At 34.7% G+C, this 20,390-nt stretch overlaps 1 protein-coding gene across 7 annotated transcripts in view; it reads left to right on the top strand.

The window, feature by feature from the left end:
* The window catches only part of VPS13C (vacuolar protein sorting 13 homolog C), a 175,013-nt gene that overhangs the window by 130,837 nt on the left and 23,786 nt on the right, over positions 1 to 20,390 (top strand). For 6 of the 7 annotated variants that reach the window (XR_003795827.1, XM_029237278.1, XM_029237277.1 and 3 more), the window contains 11 exons: positions 17 to 138; positions 873 to 1,167; positions 2,446 to 2,835; positions 4,355 to 4,459; positions 5,204 to 5,368; positions 6,889 to 7,017; positions 7,305 to 7,438; positions 9,148 to 9,274; positions 12,588 to 12,823; positions 18,846 to 18,987; positions 20,027 to 20,167. Coding sequence is in view for 6 of the 7 variants with exons in the window: in XM_029237278.1 (XP_029093111.1) it covers positions 17 to 138; positions 873 to 1,167; positions 2,446 to 2,835; positions 4,355 to 4,459; positions 5,204 to 5,368; positions 6,889 to 7,017; positions 7,305 to 7,438; positions 9,148 to 9,274; positions 12,588 to 12,823; positions 18,846 to 18,987; positions 20,027 to 20,167 (1,986 nt within the window). In the remaining variant the exon portion in view is untranslated. Of the gene's footprint in view, positions 1 to 16; positions 139 to 872; positions 1,168 to 2,445; positions 2,836 to 4,354; positions 4,460 to 5,203; positions 5,369 to 6,888; positions 7,018 to 7,304; positions 7,439 to 9,147; positions 9,275 to 12,571; positions 12,824 to 18,845; positions 18,988 to 20,026; positions 20,168 to 20,390 lie in introns of those variants that run through there. The other variant, XM_029237282.1, reaches the window with a different exon arrangement.

The following is a 20,390-nucleotide window of genomic DNA, read 5'->3' as shown; positions in this document are numbered from 1 at the left end:
TTTTTTTGTCCAACAGATTAAAAACCATTTCTCTATTGCTTTCATCATCTATAAATATGTTAAGAATGTGAAGTTATTGGAGCGCATTGGAGTAGCCAGACCTGAAGAGGAGTTCCATGTTCCTTTAGATTCATATAGGTAGATACTTCCTTGAATATGTTGATATAAAAGGTTCATAATATATATTTTTAATTCTGTGAATTAGGATCTTTATTCTAGAAAAGAGTAAAATATCTATATTCTACATAATAATAATTCTTATCTAAAGATCTGTAAAAGCCAGTTTTGAGACATATAGAGAAATACATTTATATTGTTGAATTTACCAGATGAAATTTCCTGTTGTATACTTGATGTTTTAGAATTTTCTGAGGCTTTTTTTTTTTTTTTTTTTTTTTTTTGCTGTATGCGGGCCTCTCACTGCTGCGGCCTCTTCCGCTGTGGAGCACAGGCTCCGGACGCGCAGGCCCAGCGGCCATGGCTCACGGGCCCAGCTGCTCCGAGGCACGTGGGATTCTCCCAGACCGGGGCACGAACCCATGTCCCCTGCATCGGCAGGTGGACTCTCAACCACTGCGCCACCAGGGAAGCCCTCTGAGACTTATTTTTATTAGATTGCCTTTGTATTTGAAATGACTTTTTTTTTTTAAGTTGTCATTTTTTACAGAGTATTTTTTCCCAGAAGGTGCCTCCATGAGTCAGCTGTGTGACTTTGGGCAAGTTTCTTAAACTTTCTTAGCCTTGTTTTTCTCATCTGTAAAAATAGGAATAATAGTACTTATCTTGTAGAGTTATCAAGAAGAATTAATGAGATTCTTTTTCTTACGTTCTCAATAAAAACGTTTTTCCCACTCTGTTTTCTTCTTCTGTAGATGTCAGTTGTTCATTCAGCCAGCTGGTATTTTAGAGAATCAGTACAAAGAATCCACCACATATATTTCCTGGAAGGAAGAACTTCATCGGAGCAGGGAAGTCAAATGCATGCTGCAGTGTCCGTCAACAGAAGTCAACTTCTTACCTCTTATAGTCAATACAATTGCTGTGCCTGATGAATTAACCTATATATGTACACACAGGAAAGACTGGGATCCAGCTTACATCATTCATCTTTACCCTACTGTCACTTTGCGGAATTTTCTCCCATATTCTCTAAGATATTTACTTGAGGTATGCCTCTTGCATTTTGTTTGACTTTTATTATTACATGGAGTGAATTCTAGTTTGTTTTTTTTTAATGGTATTTTTAGTTGAGGTCAGTGTTTTACAATCATCTACTTGTAATGCTTTAATAATATTAATAATAGCAAAAACTGGTATAACATCTACTTTGTGCCAGCCACTATGTCATGTATTTTACATGTATTAACATATTTAGTCCTTACAATAACTTCCTGAAGAAGGTACTGTTATTAGACCCACTTTACAGATGAGGAAACTGAGTCACAGAGGGGTTAAGTGACAGGTCCAGGATCCCACAGCTAATGAATAGTAGAGCTGGAATTTGAACCTAAGCAATTTGGTTCCTTGTTCTCCACCACTGAACTTTGCTGCATCTGCTCTAAATTAATAATTATAATAGTCTCTTTATTATCTGAGTATAATTCTCTTAGCTAAAGTATGGGAAAATGCCAGTGAGAAAATACTTCATCTTAATTTATTATGAAGTTAATTTTAAAGTTTTTTGTTTTAAAGTGATGATTATTTGGTTCAAGTTTCTGTTGAACTGAAAAATAATTACTGTCTTAAAAAATATTGGGGAACATTTTCTAGTAATGAAGTATGATAAATATTTTTAAATTTGTACATGCCACAACATATCAAAATACAAAAATCTGGAAAGCCTTTGGAACCTAAATTTATTTTCTTTGTCTGACAATGAGCCATCCCTGAGTTGCAGAGAATAAAATTAATTAGATGAACTAAGTAGTATTTAGACAAGAGATGTTTTCAGTAAGGAAGCCAAATTTATTATGTTGCTATTACTCATTTTTAGAGTAGTTCCACCTTAGATAGCTTGTCAGCATAGCTTGATATCACTTTTCTTATTCTATTTGTATGAGAACCATTAGGTTTAGTATGTGAATAAAGGATGAAGATGAAGTCCAGGCAATTAAGTGACTCATTTAATGACATAGCTGTTAATGGAAAACAGCCAGTGTTCTGGAATCCAGCCTTTGATTCTTGGCACAGGTCTTTTTCTCAAAATTTATAACCATTGGCCTGCTAATGACCAAAACAGTTTCTGACTTTGGCTATGATATAGTGTTTTATTTTTAATCATTAGTAATTGTTGGATACTCATAATATGTAAAGATGGTACCTTGAAGACTTATCAGTTAATGTGAATCTGGTAGGTTACTTAGTATTTGTATAAAATATGGACGTTATTGCAGAGGTTTTTAAAAAATTGGTAAGCAAATTTAGTTTTTGTTTGTTTGTTTTTAGGGAACAGCAGAAACTCATGAGCTAGCAGAAGGCAGTGCTGCCAATGTTCTACATTCGAGAATCAGTGGAGAAATAATGGAATTAGTTCTGGTGAAATATCAGGGCAAAAACTGGAACGGACATTTCCGTATATGTGATACACTTCCCGAATTCTTTCTTGTGTATTTTTCTTCTGACTCCACAGAAGCGATGACAGTTGACCTGTCAATACATGTCAAGCGAATTGGCAGCCAGATGGAGCTATCCATCTTTAGTCCCTATTGGCTAATCAACAAGACTTCTCGGGTTCTCCAGTATCGTTCAGAAGAAATTCATGTGAAACATCCAGCTGATTTTAGGGATATTATTTTATTCTCTTTCAAGAAGAAGAACATTTTTAGTAAAAATAAGGTGTGTTTTTATTGATAAAACAAATTACCTGTTTATTGTTTATCTAATGCCATGCTTACCTCTTTGCTCAGTGTCACAGGTATGAATTAGGTCCAAGAGGACTTTTAAGGAATACACGGTTAAGTGGGATATTAGGGACTAACGACAATAGTGTCCCAAGGCTGAGTTACCTTTTTCTCTGGTGCCCCTAGAATTACTTCTGTTCTTGACATAGTGTCAAGTAGAAACCTTGATTTTATGTAGGTTACCAGTGATGCAATGGCATTTCAAAAGATAGAACAGTTGAATTTGGTTTATTTTAACTGAACCCTCCTATGTGTGAAGCACTAAAGCAGGCCTTCGTGAGAGAAACCTAATGCGTAAGGCCTGATCCTTTATGCTCTGGTCCCTTCTTTCCTTTTCAGAGTCGCATCTTTGTATAGTTTACCTCTATGCCTTTGTATGGCTGCAGTCTCTGCCTAGAATGCCTCTTGCCCTGTGCTTTGCCTGTCTGCCTCATGTTTTCTGGCTATCCACTGTTCATCCTTTGGCAGTCTGCTCCAGCCTGACATGTGTGAAGGATTTTCTGACCATCTAAAGTGGGGCTAGATATTCCATCCATGTTCTCTTAGAGAAGCGCTTCTCAAATCTCAGTGTGCGTTAGAATCACCTAGAGGGCTTTGAAAACAATTTGCAGGGTCAGACCCCCATAGTTTGATTCAGTAGGTCTGAGTAGGGTCTGATCTGAGAATTTGCACTTTCCACAGATTGCCAGGTGTTGCTGATGGTGCTGGTCCAGGGGCCACACTTTGAGAACCCCTGTCTTAGAGTTTTGATTAATACTTGATATTGTACGTGTTTATGTGTCTGACCTCTGGTTGTACTCAGGTATTTTATAATCTATTGGGTAGGTGGAGGTTAATACAGGAGCAGAATTAGATCTCTTCTGTACAACTTTATCTGAATCCCATAGCCAGGAGTAAATTTTTTACCCTTTCACCTTGATCGCATATTATCCCTTTTATATAGTTGTTATCACATTGAGTCTCGCATCATAATTATTAGTATGTATTTCCTATCTCTTTGTTTAGTTGGAAGCTCATTGAAGACAGGAATTGTGTCTTCCATTCTGCTAATCACAACACTTTTCCTTTATTGTTTGCTGAATAATGTTAAAAGCATAAATTCTCTGTGTGCTAAAACTTTAAGAATTCGTTAGCTCTGTATCAAGTCTAACACTGGAAAATATCATTTTACATTATAATTCCTTTTCAAATAATAGAAGGTCGCATTGGTATACATCTTTAAATTCATTGTACTCATTGTATAGGTGAATGGGAAGGTCAGAGCTCTGCTTTTAAATATTACATTGTCCCCTGGAGTTTCTGTGGTTCTGTTACCCATTTGCAGCATGCCTTTGGTTATATTTTTCTGTCTCATGTTACTAAATAAATTTCTAGTGGTCTAGCAGCATTCCATCAAGTAAAATTAATACAGTGTTTTAGATTTCTTATATGATTGTTTGTGTTCTCTGGTGTAGGTACAGTTAAAAATTTCAACTAGTTCATGGTCCAGTGGTTTTTCATTGGATACAGTGGGAAATTATGGATGTGTGAAGTGTCCTGCCAACAATATGGAATACCTGGTAAGATTTTGCTTGCTTATTTACTTTTGATTTCATTCACATTTTCATCAGTAAATGAGCTGGATCCTAAGGGGTACAGAAATGTGAATTCATAGTATTACGTGGAGGACTGTTATATCTCTCTACTAATTTCTAGGGCTACTAGTATCAAAGCAAAACCTAAATTTGTCAAAGTTTAAGGCAGTGAGTTGAATCCATACAAGTAAGCAACTTGGTAAATATTCAGAATATACTAGAATCTGCATTCCATACCACTCCCTGCCAAATGTTTCTTAAATCTTAAGTTTGCGAAAATTTGAATAATCTGATACAAGTTGACTTGTTTTATTACCACTTTGAAATGTTTATTTTATTTTATTGATAGCAGAGTTAATAAAACAGCAAAAATTGAGCCTGTACACTAATTTTAAAACAATTTATTTTGGAATGTTGAAAAGTAAAGGATTTTTTAAAATTAAGCTTGTTATTATAAGTCATCGTTAGTTAAATTACTGAGTGATATTTCTTGAATTTGTTTCTGATGGAGCCAAACTAAGGAACCAAAATTTTTCTTCTTAGTGAGAAGATAATCAGTCATGGAATATGGCTCTTAGCAGTTACTTTATTTAAGAAATCTTAATTTTAAAATATTTTAAGAAGCCTGTATGTGAATAGGGTGTGTGTGTGTGTGTGTGTGTGTGTGTGTGTGTGTATTTCAAGCTATGTAAAGTACTGGGAGATGATAAGCTTGTTTACTTTTTACAGGTTGGTGTTAGCATCAAAATGAGCAGTTTTAATCTTACACGAATAGTTACTTTGACTCCCTTTTATACTATTGTGAACAAGTCATCACTAGAACTAGAAGTTGGTGAAATTGCACCTGATGGCTCAATGCCAACTAATAAATGGAACTATATTGCTTCTTCAGAGGTAATATTTTCCTTTAATACAACTGGCTCCTAAAATGTACAAATAAATATAGACATATAAATAAGAATTATGTTTATCTCTTTGTCATACTCACTTTGCTACCATATTTGTGGGTTAAAATATGACAGCCAGCTTTGAAAGACTTTTATTTCATACTATAAGCATATGTTAAAAAAGAAGAAAAAAATTGTGGATAATATTTACCACTAGCTCAGTCTAGACTGTTAACACTCATTCTCTAGTTCTTCCTATATGTATAAACATGGGTATGTACTGTAAAATGTACATAAAATACTATGTATTGTGTCAATAGCAAGGTAACGTCTTTGTATTCAAGAAGCATCTAATCTTGTTGGAGGGCTTAAGACTCATATAAATTAATACATGGAGAAAAAGATAGTATATGGTAAGTTATAGGTGGTTATAGGATCTCTGAATAGATGAGCTGGAAGTTTCCTTGAAAAATTCCAAAAATTCAACCACCTTGCTTTACAGAGAAGGAAATTGAATCTTACTTTTTTAGGTCAGTAAAGTTATTGGAGGTTGAGATCATTGTGGTCTAGATCAAAAGGAAAAGTTTCATAGAAGATCTGGCATTTGAACTAAACTTTTGCAGACTCAACAAGATGAAACGTGAAGAGAATAAGGAAAGAGTGGGGAGAGGACAGATGCAAAGACAAGTGTTAGTTGCTTGAATTTGCCCGACTTTTCAACCAAGCCACCTGACTTAAGGATAGGACTGTTCTTCTGTACATCTCAAAAGAATTCTAAAATTATTAAAAAAAATATTTAGCAAAGGGTTAAGAGAAGGATTCCAATTACAGTACAAACACAGACCTCTAAGAGGCATGGCCTTTCCAAGGCACTTGGAATGATCTCCATAGACTTGGTAGCAAATAAATGCTCCTTATCTTTTTATCTTTGATACGAGTTTGATAGCAGTAGTATTTTTTTTTAGAAATAGAATTTACCCAGTATTCTATAACAGAGGGAACTTTCTTTTTAGGAACTAAGATCACAGTTTTACAGATAAGGAAACAGGCTCAAAAAGGTGCATGATTTGATTAAGATCAGACAGCCTGGAGGATAGTGTCAGGACTTCCAGCAAGGTCCTCTGCCTGCAGTTGTCTTCTGGTTTATCTAGGATAAGATACTCTGTGAAAGAATTCATGGTGATTAAGGAATTAAAATGGGTTATACATAAAAGCAAATGTTATTAAGATTATAATTTTTAAATATTCAAGATACTTGAGATGTTCTTAATAGCACTTCAGTTTCTCACATTGTAATTATTCTGTAAGTATGAAAAGACTAATATAACTATTCTTCTGATGGAGTTTCTTTGGCTTCATAAATAATCATATTGTCAGTAATCTTAATATTAGAGGGAGAGGGGCTATTTTAAGAAACTTAGTAATAATTGAATCATGATCTGAATTAGAATTGGAAACTTTATTAGCCACTGTTTTATTTATACTGTAGTATTGTTTTAAGACTGATATTAACTTTTATATTTTCAGTACCTTCCATTTTGGCCTGAAAAATTTTCAGGCAAACTTTGTGTGAGAGTGGTGGGCTATGAAGGATCCTCCAAGCCATTCTTTTATAACCAACAGGATAATGGCACTTTATTGAGCTTAGAAGATCTGGTAAGTTTTCCTGTTTTAAAATAAAATGTCTTTGATTTTTAAAGTTTGCTTTAAAACATTTTATTAAGACATGCTATAAAATATACTGATAATTAATTGAAGGTATACTAAAATATCAATATATAATGCTGTACATATATTTGTAAGAGATCAGAGCCAGTGTGCTTTTCAGTAAGAACTTAGGAAAACCAACTTTGTAATATCTATATAAGTGATTGAAATTCTAAATGTACCATGTGCAGTTTAAACCAATACCTCAAACATACTCTTTTTTTTTTCTACAATAGAATGGGGGTATCTTGGTGGATGTAGATACCGCTCCACATTCAACTGTCATAAGCTTTTCTGATTACCATGAGGGATCCGCACCTGCCCTAATAGTAAACCACACACCATGGAACATCCTCACATATAAACAGAGGTATGAAAAAAAAGGGTTCTTGGAAAATCTGATTTGCTTTTACTGGTCCATAGTCCCTTCTAGGAAATACTTGGAGCTAGGTGTGTTTCACATTCTACATGTTTTCAGATTTTAGAAAGGTAATAGGGATACATGATGTTTATTGATAATACCCGTAGCAGGTTTTGAGACAGTACTCTATAACCAAACACATTAGTATTCCTGTAGCAAAAGTTGTGAACCTTCACAGTAAGTGGGATAAATGAAACCGTTAACAGTTTCACATCAGTTCAGATCAAGTTTTGCTGCCACATGATGTTTGACACCAAACTTAGAGAAAAATATTTGGAGTTTTGGAGCTTTTTAAACTTCAGAATTGCACGTAAGGAATTGTGAACCTGTTTAAGTATTATCATTCTTTTGTAGTCTGGTGATGCTCAGTGAACCTCTCCCTGTAAATCTGTATCTAGTTTTTTGGTAGGAATAGTAGAAGATTAAATAAGAGGGCAGAAGATTAAAGAAAGATTAAAGTAGAAGATTAAGTAGTGGTGTTGAATGTATTATAGTACAGGCTGATAGGAATTTTGTTGTTCTTGTCTGTGCTATCATTTGGCTTGGGTAATGCCATTAAATAATGATATAACAGATAGCTTTAAATCCTTAAAATATGTAATATATATTTGCAAAGAATTATTATTATAAATCTTCAAGGCATTATTTTATATGTATATATAAAATATAAAATAGTAATATACATTATATATGTATATATATAAAATAATGCCTTGCAGATTTAACGTATTCATAACTCTCATGGCTTCACTCTGCTGAGAGATTTAAAAGCATACATTGGGATTAAACCCTAATTGGGTTACTTTTTATTTTAGTTCTCTGGAAAGTCTTTTGTATTATCCAGACCAATACTGCTAAACTTAAGTATCAATATTAAGATCCCTTAGAAATCTTGTTAAAATGTAGGTTCTGATTTAGTAGGTTTTAAGTGGGGCCCAGAATTTTGCACTTTCCAGCAAGCCTCCAGGTAATACTAATGCTGCTGGTCCACAGACCACGCTTTGAGTAGCAGTGGTACATGGACCGAATTTTTTTTCCTCTGAGCTTATTTCTTATGCGTTGCATTTGATTAAAATCTTAAATATGAGCACCAAGTAAAGTTCTTCTGCTACTAAAAAATTTACTTTTGGGACTTCCCTTGTGGTCCAGTGGTTAAGACTCTGTGCTCCCAATGCAGGGGTCCCGGGTTTGATCCCTGGTCAGGGAACTAGATCCCACATGCCGCAACTAAAGATTCCAGATGCCGCAACTAAAGATTCCACATGCCCTAATGAAGATCCTACACACGGCAATGAAGATCCTGCATGCTACAACTAAGACCAGCACAGCCAAATAAATTTTTTTTTTAATTAAAAAAAAATTTTTACTATTTACAGCCTTTTCTATAGATGAACTCTGATGAATTTCATTAGTGTGATCTTGCCTAGATCAGTTCAGAGTATACTGCAACTTCAGAAAGGGCAGTATTCTGTTCCCTCAAGCTTCAAAATCGTTAGTTAATTGGGCATTTTAGGGTACTTATTTTTAGGCAGAGTTGTGTTTTATTACCAAAGGCAATTTTATAAGATGTTTGCACCAGTCCTTTCCTCAATAAACCACGGGTCTAGGTTTCTCAAGGCCAGGATGTTTTAATCTTCCCTCTGTTGCTTGCATTTCAGTGGGTCACAGGAAGAAATGGTATTGCTGCCAAGACAAGTTCGACTCTTTGCCTGGGCAGATCCCACTGGTACCAGAAAACTTATATGGAGTTATGCAGCAAATGCTGGGGAACATGATCTGTTAAAGGTACCATTTGATGTGAATGAGTGCTGTATGAAGTACCTGATAACAAAGGAATTAGACAAGTTAGCTTCACGCAGTCATCTTTGTCTTTACTGAACTAAAAATGAATTGAAAGTATTTTCAAAATAAGTTACTTTTTGGCTTTAGATTGCAAAGAGTTCATACCAATATTTTTTCCTAGATCAGTCCAATACTTTATTTACAGTTTTTAAAAATAGGCCTGTTTCAGCTTGCCTAAGACCAGGGAAGTACTTTTTTATTTACTTTTTTTTAAAGAAAGGAATTTTGAGCCTAAGTGAAAAGCAACTTTATCTTGAACATATGCGTACCACTGTTAGCTGTGAGAATTTTTAGGCATGTTTTCCCTATCAAAGCCATATGTTTTGTTAATTAAAGGAGTCTGACAGTATGCAAATTATCCCATATAAGAAATTTAATAAAATATTTATTGAAACAATATTTAGGTAGCTAAATTAATTAAATATGTTATTTCCTAGACTCTTAGACTTCGGGAAGGGCTTAAGAATTCATCTGCCAGCCACCCTCTAATATAGCCATTGCTCTTCCATGAGCACCTAGTTTCTGTAGGAATGTGTTCTATCCTGAAAAGTTCATACAGTGTCATATTCCATTGTCTGATAATGCCAGTTGTTAGAAAAGCTTTCTTGGTTATTTAAAATAGTAATTGGCCAACAGTGACTGAATTATCCTCTCCTATATTCCCTCTGAAATACCCATAAAAGAGAGAGACTTACCCACCTTTGAAAAATCAGACTGATAGTTATGAGATTCTTGGAGTGATTTTTGCCATGACAATTTGGTGGAGCTCTATTGCCTGCTTATTATGCTTTACTTTTTACAACAGAAAAACCTTCAAGGTTTATAAGTGGTAGAGAAGAGCTTAAATTCCCTGTTACTCTTAGGTCTCTGGCTCAGAGACATGGTAGCTCAACCAGGGGTCCCTGTACTATGCTAGTGTTATTTTCCTTCTCCTCACATTTCATGCTCCTCAGCAACCACAACTCCCAGAAAGTGGTATACAGGCCCTGGAGAGAAAGTGGTAATGCCATCCTGAAGGAGGATATCCAGGTCTGTAAATTAAGGCAAAATCATGAAGAATCCTGGTAATAGTGTATTCACGGGATTGTGGTTTTAAATGTCTCTATTCTGTTTGGTGTTAGAGAACCAGGCAGTAAGAAAAGTAGATAAGTGTGCCTCAGTCAGCAGGTAATCTGCCAGATTATGAAACTTGAGCTAGAAGCAAGGCAATTACCCATTTCCTTGTGCCCTGGGTTGATCTGAGAGGGGAATTCTGCTCAGGCCCAGGTGGGAATTCAGAGAAAATCCTTACAGTAAGTATTGGAAAGCACTTTCCTCATTAAGTGTGAATAAACAGATTAAAAAAAACATGGAGTTTATGAAAAAAATAGTTCAGGAGAAAAACGTAACATTATCTTAAAGAGTCAGAGGCTGATTATACTTCTGAAAATTTTTTTACTACAGGAGAACCAGAGAAAAATTTCAGAATGTATGCCTGAGTTCCCCAAAGTTATAAAGATATGACAACTATGAAAAAGGAGAAATATGGTGAAATAAAAGACAAAGACAACAAAATAAAGTGAAAGGGGAGCAGGGCAACAGTATATTCTGAACATACTGTATTAACACCATTTTAATCCTAAATTTTAGGAGATATAGATCAAAGATGATGGTTTTTTTTTTTTAAAGATACCAATTAGTACAACCAAAATCAGTGATAAAAGAATTCTAAAACAATTAATTGAGAAAATGAAAATAAAGAAAAATTTGCCCTTATAGTAAAAGAAGGAAACCTAAGGAAGTATATAGAAAGTGGCAAATACCTTTTATTGAGTGTATATCGTGTGTTAATGCTTGTCATATAGTATCATTAATTCTTATGATTGGAACTTAGAACTGCTGGTTAGAATTCAAAACCAGGTCTGTCTGACTTCACAGTTCATGGACTTTCCCCACTAAACCATGCTTTCCATCAGTTATGCCAGTAAATGAAAATGGTTTAAATTCTCCTATTAAAAGACCACATTCAGATTAAGTTAAAAATTAGTTTCTAACCAAATGCTACTTACATGAGATCTGTTTTAACTGAACTAATACAAAAAGTTGAAAGCAGAAGACATGGTAAAGATTTAACAAACAAAAATAAAAATTGTTGATTTTAATTTCTGAGCAACTATAGTTCAAAGCATTCAAAGTCATTAAATAGAATATGATAATGTGACAAAGAAGGCATGATAGCCATAAACCTTCATGCAGTGAATATTGAATCAAAATGTGAAACTTAAAGTGTTGGAAGTGAACTGAAACACAGTTGCCTGAGGATATTTTAACACACCTCATTTAATTTTTAACAGATCAAATAGATGAAAAACAAATGGGATTAGAGAGTATTTGAATGATAACTAAGACTGAACCAAGCTATGTATCAAATTTTGTAGTTTACAAGGAGAGAATTCACCTTCTTAGTAGGTATCTCTGGAACATTTACAAAATTTGATCATGTTAGAGTAAAAAAATTACACAGCCTACTTTGACATATGTTAAAAGCAATAGGTAAATTGTAGACAACAACAAATACCAACCATTCCTATGCTTTTGGTAACATCCTTTATTTATTTGGTTTTGGTTTTTGTTTTCCAAGGAAGCATGAAATGAAAAGCACGTATTAGGAACTTATACTGCCTGCTGAAAGGAACTGTTGTTATATTTATGTTAAGTCCAGAATGAGAGAAAAATCATTATATAAATCTCTGAAGACACTCACCAAATCAAGCCTCATATTTTTAAATGCTATGTGAGACTGTCAGCCAAGAAGGCTCTTCTTATTGAAACTCAGTACAAACTGATCACCATAGTTTGACTATTTAACAGTGTGATTTATATACGTATTTGCAGTGTTATACATTATTAAAACCTAAAAATAAACCAGGTTAGTTTTACCTGAGGTTACTTTTCCAATACATTTCTAAACCATTCTGTTCTCCATCTGGGAGACAAGTAAGCATCTTATGGCATTGGTGCCATTGAAGGATACTCTTGTCCCTGCTAAGTGACCTTTGAGCACTAACGAGGTAACTCAAACTAAGGTTTAAAAATATTAAGCACTATTAATCTTTGTTACTGTTTGAAAAAATTGGTGAGTATGTTTTAAAACTTTAATTTGTTTTTTTGATAATTTTCTGATTTATAGTCATGCTTTCTCAGCTACTGCAGTTCAACTTTATGTAATAAAAGCTTACTGTTTGTGGTTTTAATATGAAGTCTCTCTTTCCCACAGGATGAATGTGGACAGTTTCCATATGATGCAAACATCCAGATACACTGGGTATCATTTCTAGATGGGCGCCAGAGAGTTTTGCTTTTCACTGATGATGTTGCCTTGGTTTCCAAAGCACTGCAGGCAGAAGAAATGGAGCAGGCCAATCATGAAATAACTTTTTCTCTCCATAGTCTTGGGCTTTCACTGGTTAACAATGAAAACAAGCAGGAAGTTTCGTATATTGGGATAACCAGGTATGAAAGAAGGATAAGGTATCAGAAATCTTGAAAAGGCATTGAGTTCGTAATATCAGGTTTGATGAGTATAGACAGATACCCGTTCTGAATTTGCTTACTATGCAATTCTTTCAGCAAAACTTACTGAACAACTGTTTTCACTGCTAGTTGAAAAGCCCCTAGGATAGAAAGATGACTAAGATCATGTCTTTGCCCTTATAATACTCATCAGTTGGTGGGGGAAGAAAGAGGTTTGCTTCTTTCTTTGTTGTTTGTTTGTACATTTTTGGAACGAATTATAAAAACACCAGGAAAAGCTACAAAGAAGTATGTGCACGTGCAGTGGTGCTGTAGAGGCTGGAGAAACTGGCGTGGGTGGGGGATGCCAACAGCAAGTTGTGTACACCAGTAGAAAGTGTTATTTATAGAGCAGGCAGGCAGTAGTGGACGTGGGTACATAATCTTTATTGGCTACTCATTTAGAACTTTTTAATAATGATGGAGCCAGGTATTTCCTCTGATTGTGCTTATACCTATCTAAGAAAAATATTTGAATTTAACTGTTTTGGTGTTTCAATCACACTAACTTTAGTAAAAGACTCATTCTTCTTTGGAGACTACTGGGGGGAATGGTTACCAAGTATAACAAGCATAGAGTCTATCGATAATCATGTGTTTGTTCAGTGAAGTATAAAATTAAGGAAATAAAGAGATCATGTATGTAATGCTCTTTGTGCAACACCTGACAGATTAAGGGTTCAATAAATGGTATTATACATACCATTAATGTAATATTAGTACATTTATGTATGTATGACTGATATATTCTCTTGGCTATACGTTTCATTATTGTATAGTATTTTTAACTAAATATGAAAATCTTTTTTATTTTTAGAATTTTATTTTTTTATACAGCAGGTTCTTATTAGTTATGCATTTTATACATATTAGTGTATACATGTCAATCCCAGTCTCCCAGTTCATCACACCACTACTGTAGCCCCCCGCCGCTTTCCCCCCTTGGTGTCCATATGTTTGCTCTCTACATCTGTGTCTCTATTTCTGCCCTGCAAACCGGTTCATCTGTACCATTTTTCTAGGTTCCACATATATGTGTTAATATACGATATTTGTTTTTCTCTTTCTGACTTACTTCACTCTTTATGACACTCTCTAGATCCATCCACATTTCAACAAATGACCCAATTTCGTTCCTTTTTATGATGAGTAATATTCCATTGTGTATGTGCACCACATCTTCTTTATCCATTCGTCTGTTGATGGGAATTTAGGTTGCTTCCATGACCTGGTTATTGTAAATAGTGCTGCAATGAACGTTGGGGTACGTGTGTCTTTTTGAATTACGGTTTTCTCTGGGTATATGCCCAGTAGTGGGATTGCTGGGTCATATGGTAATTCTATTTTTGTTTTTTTAAGGAACCTCCATACTGTTCTCCATAGTGGCTGTATCAATTTACATTCCCACCAACAGTGCAAGAGGGTTCCCGTTTCTCCACACCCTCTCTAGCATTTGTTGTTTGTAGATTTTCTGATGTTGCCCATTCTAACTGGTGTGAGGTGATACCTCATTGTAGTTTTGATTTGCATTTCTGTAATAATTAGTGATGTTGAGCAGCTTTTCATGTGCCTCGTGGCCATCTGTTCGTCTTATTTGGAAAAATGTCTGTTTAGGTCTTCTGCCCATTTTTTGATTGGGTTGTTTGTTTTTTTAATATTGAGCTGCATGAGCTGTTTATATATTTTGGAGATTAATCCTTTGTCGATTCGTTTGCAAATATTTTCTCCCATTCTGAGGGTTGCTTTTTCGGTTGTTTATAGTTTCCTTTGCTTTGCAAAAGCTTTTAGTTTCACTAGGTCCCATTTGTTTATTTTTGTTTTTATTTACATTAGGAGGTGGATCAAAAAAGATCTTGCTGTGATTTATGTCAAAGAGTGTTCTTCCTCTGTTTTCCTCTAAGAGTTTTATAGTGTCCGGTCTTACATTTAGGTCTGTAATCCATTTTGAGTTTATTTTTGTGTATGGTGTTCGGGAGTGTTCTAATTTCATTCAATTACATGTAGCTGTCCAGTTTTCCCAGCACCACTTATTGAAGAGGCTGTCTTTTCTCCATTGTATATTCTTGCCTCCTTTGTCATAGGTTAGTTGACCATAGGTGCATAGGTTTATCTCTGGGCTTTCCTGTTCCATAGGTCTGTGTTTCTGTTTTTGTGCCAGTACCATATTGTCTTGATTACTGTAGCTTTGTACTGTAGCTTTGTAGTATAGTCTGAAGTCAGGGAGTCTGATTCCTCCAGCTCTGTTTTTTTCCCCTCAAGACTTCTTTGGCTATTTGGGGTCTTCTGTGTCTCCATACAGATTTTAAGATTTTTTGTTCTAGTTCTGCAAAAAATGCCATTGGTAATTTGATAGGGAGTACATTGAATCTGTAGATTGCTTTGGGTAATATAGTCATTTTCACAATATTGATTCTTCCAATCCAAGAACACGGTATATCTCTCCATCTGTTTGTATCATCTTTAATTTCTTTCATCAGTGTCTTATAGATTCTGAATACAGATCAGATCTTTTGTCTCCCTAGGTAGGTTTATTCCTAGGTATTTTATTCTTTTTGTTGCAGTAGTAAATGGGAGTGTTTCCTTAATTTCTCTTTCAGATTTGTCATTGTTAGTGTATAGGAATGCAAGAGATTTCTGTGCATTAATTTTGTATCCTGCAACTTTACCAAATTCATTGATTAGTTCTAGTAGTTTTCTGGTGGCATCTTTAGGATTCTCTATATAGTATCATGTCATCTGCAAACAGTGACAGCCTTACTTCTTTTCCATTTGTATTCCTTTTATTTCTTTTTCTTCTCTGATTGCCATGGCTAGGACTTCCAAAACTATGTTGAATAATAATGGTGAGAGTGGACATCCTTTTCTTGTTTCTGGTCTTAGAGGAAGTGCTTTCAGTTTTTCACTATTGAGAATGATGTTTGCTGTGGGTCTGTCATATATGGCCTTTGTTATGTTGACGTAGGTTCCCTCTACGCCCACTTTCTGGAGAGTTTTTGTCATAAATGGGTGTTGAATATTGTCAAAAGCTTTTTCTGCATCTATTGAGATGATCATATGGTTTTTATTCCTCAATTTGTTAATATGGTGTATCACATTGATTGATTTGCGCGTATTGAAGAATCCTTGCATCCCTGGGACAAATCCAACTTGATCATGGTGTATGATCCTTTAAATGTGTTGTTGGATTCTGTTTGCCAGTATTTTGTTGAGAATTTTTGCATCTATATTCATCAATGATATTGGTCTGTAATTTTCTTTTTTTGTAGTATCTTTGTCCGGTTTTGGTATCAGGATGATGGTGGCCTCATAGAATGAATTTGGGAGTGTTCCTTCCTCTGCAATTTTTTGGAAGAGTTCCTTCCTCTGCAATTTTTTGGTTCAGTCTTGGAAGGTTATACCTTTCTAAAACTTTGTCCATTTCTTCCAGGTTGTCCATTTTATTGGCATAGATTTGCTTGTAGTAGTCTCTTAGGATGCTTTGTATTTCTGTGGTATCTGTTGTAACTTCTCCTTTTTCATTTCTAGTTTTATTGATTTGAGTCCTCTTCCTCTTTTTTTGATGAGTCTGGCTAATGATCAATTTTGTTTATCTTCTCACAGAACCAGCTTTTAGTTTTATTGAACTTTGCTGTTGTTTTCTTTGTTTCTATTTCATTTATTTCTGCTCTGATCTTTATGATTTCTTTCCTTCTACTAACTTTGGGTTTTGTTTGTTCTTCTTTCTCTAGTTCCTTTAGGTGTAACGTTAGATTGTTTATTTGAGATTTTTCTTGTTTCCTGAGGTAGGCTTGTATTGCTATAAACTTCCCTCTTAGAACTTCTTTTGCTGCATCCCATAGGTTTTGGGTTGTCGTGTTTTCATTGTCATTTGTCTCTAGGTATTTTTTGATTTCTTCAGTGATCTCTTGGTTATTAGTAACATATTGTTTAGCCTCCATGTGTTTGTGTTTTTTACGTTTTTTTCCCTCTAATTGATTTCTAATCTCATAGCACTGTGGTCAGAAAAGATGCTTGATATGATTTCAGTTTTCTTAAATTTACCAAGGCTTGATTTGTGACCCAAGATGTGATCTATCTGGGAGAATGTTCCATGTGCACTTGAGAAGTAAGTGTAGTCTGCTGTTTTTGGATGGAATGTCCTATAAATATCAGTTACGTCTGTCTGGTCTGTTGTGTCATTTAAGACTCGTGTGTCCTGATTACTTTTCTGTCTGGGTGATCTGTCCATTGGTGTAAGTGAGGTGTTAAAGTCCCCCACTATTATTGTGTTACTGTCGATTTCCTTTTTTATACCTGTTAGTAGTTGCCTTATGTATTGAAGTGCTCCTATGTTGGGTGCATATATATTTATAATTGTTATATCTTCTTCTTGGATTGCTCCCTTGATCATTATGTAGTGTCCTTCCTTGTCTCTTGTAACATTCTTTATTTTAAAGTCTGTTTTATCTGATATGAGTATTGCTACTCCAGCTTTTTTTTTTTTTTTTTTTTTGTAGTACGCGGGCCTCTCACTGTTGTGGCCTCTCCCGTTGCGGAGCACAGGCTCTGGACACGCAGGCTTAGCGGCCATGGCTCATGGGCCCAGCCGCTCTGTGGCATGTGGGATCTTCCCGGACTGGGGCACAAACCCGTGTCCCCTGCATTGGCAGGCGGACTCTAAACCACTGCACCACCAGGGAAGCCCTCAGCCACTATTACTGAACACTGAATGGCTTTGGAAGTTAGCTTTTGCTGCGGAATTGATAGTAAATTCACCCTAAAAGCAGAAAGTAAAACAGCAAAGTCATTTTGATGACAACTAACATTTGAATCGCAAATAATGTTAGTCTATTTTATATATTTCCTCTGCTGTCCAAAGTTAAAACAAGAAGTGATATCTCCAACCCCACACAAGTTTGGAGCTGGTGGATATATTCTATGACCTACAACTACAGTTCCAACAACATGTTTTCCAACCTCAGGGCAAGTACAAAGAAAATTTCCACATTTCAAAATTCATTTAACTATTAATGAAAGAGCTTCTACCTAACCTTCAATCGTAAGTGATTGATTTGTAATATATTGACATGCTAAAAGGCAACAATCAAGAGAAGAATCTAATAGAGTAGGAAACAATTTAAAATTAGATCTAGAATTTTTCTAATATAGAATAGAATTTTACAAATGTATTACAAGCGATACATATGCTTAGTTAAACTAATATTCTCTTAGATTGAGATTAGTATTTGACAGTATCTCTGCATGAAAGGACATTTTTAAAGATGCTCATTACAGATCAGCATTAACAGATGAACATTTGCAATAGATTTTGAAAATAGGGAACACTAACTTTGAACCCTAATTAAGTGAAAAGTTGTCACCCCTACAAAAGAAGTGTAAAAAATTTTTTTTGTAACTGTGTATGGTAATGGAAGCTAACTGTTACTGTGGTGATAGTTTTACAGTATATACAAATATCAAATCATTATGTTGTACATCTGAAACTAAGTAATGTTATATGTCAACTATACCTCAATAAAAAGGAAGAGAGGAAGAGAGGGAGGGAGAAAGGTTTTTCTCATTAATAGACTTGTTTTTAAAAATTGTACCCAATTGTTATTTTTACATTTTGAATTTCATCAATTAAAAAATGTATGGAAGTGTTTTATCTCTCTTGTTATTTAAGTACCTACATAATGACTTTGATTTTGTCTCAGCTCACAAAGCCTAAAATATCCCCATATGAAAAAGTTTGCTGGTCCCTTACCTTAGCTCATTGATGTCAACGTGTGACAAAAAGATTTTCCCCTGCCTCTTTTCCTTATGCACTTTTATAACACAGGTATATTTTGGTATTTTAAAAAAATCTCATGTATAAATGTGATTTTCATAGGTGGTTGACAGTTGCAACAATTTGGAGTTGAATGACAGTTCCACAACGTAAATATGTATTTAATTTAATTTTCTTTGTGAATTGTTTTAGTTCTGGTGTTGTTTGGGAGATGAAACCAAAACAGAAATGGAAGCCATTTAGTCAAAAGCAGATAATTTTATTGGAAAAGTCCTATAAGAAATATGTAGAATCAAGAGACCTTGGCTGGATTAAACTAGATGATAATTTTGAGGTATACCAAAATTGTTTTGTTTTGTTTCTTATATACGTATTTTGTCGCTTCTGGTGGTGGTAAATAAAATTTCACTATCCAAGTAAAAATGTGTATGCAGAAACTAATTAATTTGTAGGATTGGCATAACTAGTAAAATTTATTAGTACATTTTAAATTAAAATACATTGTTGAATCATATAGTATGAAACATTATCTAAATACGTTTCTTATCTGCATTTTTATAATTTCTTCTATTTGCAAAGCAGATAGTTTCATGTAACTTGTTTTTAGGAAGATTATGGAGAAATTAAGATTGCTTATTGAAACTTTACCTATTCTGAATGATACCAATATATATTGCTAAATAAAGGCTGTGCAAAATTGTATATATCAGTGATGAAAACTCTATAGAAAACTTGCTCAATTAAATTCATTAAATGTGAATGATTGTAGGACATGAGTAGATGTACAGATGTAAATGTGTACTCTACATAGGCCCCTGCACTGTTGAAACTGAAAGTCACTTTTGCTCCGAGAAGACCCCAGAAGCTTGACTGCAGGTTCAATCATACAATTTGGGTTGCTCTTTGTCTTTAATGGTTGAGTCTGCATTGTCACCAGATATGCTCCCTAACCCCACGCCCATCCCTGTTAAGTGTTGGTCATGCTCAAATGAAAAAACACTCTACAATTAGTGTCAGATGTAAATAAGCTATTAACTATTCCTTGTTTAACTTTGTTAAAACAAAGTTTAAGCGTTATCTAAAATTATCCATTACAATTGAGGTTTTTAAAATGTAAAAAGCATGGCTTTTTTTTTTAAAGTATAATTTATATAGTTGAAAAGTTCTCCAATTGTTTTCTTGTTTTCCTTATAACCTTGGTAGAAAAGTGATGATTCTGCTTCCAGTATCTCAACTGTAGATCATCTTAAGGTAGATCTTTTGATGAGACCAAGAGATTAAGATACTTTTCCTTTTCAGTTTGTAAGTGGATATATAAAATGGGCTTCACTGCTCATACCAGTTTATCACAAACATGTGTACTTTTTTTCCAGGTAAATTTTGGCAAAGACCCAATGGAAATGCGCCTCCCTGTTCGGTGCCCTATAAAGCGAGATTTTTTATCAGGAATTCAGGTTGAATTTAAGCAGTCTCCTCACCAAAGAAGTTTAAGGGCCAGATTGTATTGGCTTCAGGTAACATTATCATCCTATTCAGTAGATATATCTAATCAGTTTGGGAATCTTGGTTCTGAATTTTTTTTTTTTACAAGATTCTATCGTGCATCATAGTTGGTATCTTTCTTTTTGTTTATACATTTATTCTCCTTCTTCCACATATTCCTGTAGATTCACCATCCAAGGCTAAATGACCGTTGAGACTTTAATTTGACCAGTTAGCCTGCCAGAGTGTTTTCTT

The sequence above is a fragment of the Monodon monoceros genome, unplaced genomic scaffold (genome assembly GCF_005190385.1).
Source record: "Monodon monoceros isolate NGI ecotype Baffin Bay Population unplaced genomic scaffold, NGI_Narwhal_1 Super_Scaffold_21, whole genome shotgun sequence".
Lineage (NCBI taxonomy): Eukaryota > Metazoa > Chordata > Mammalia > Artiodactyla > Monodontidae > Monodon > Monodon monoceros.
This window is presented reverse-complemented; position numbering and strand designations above follow the sequence as displayed.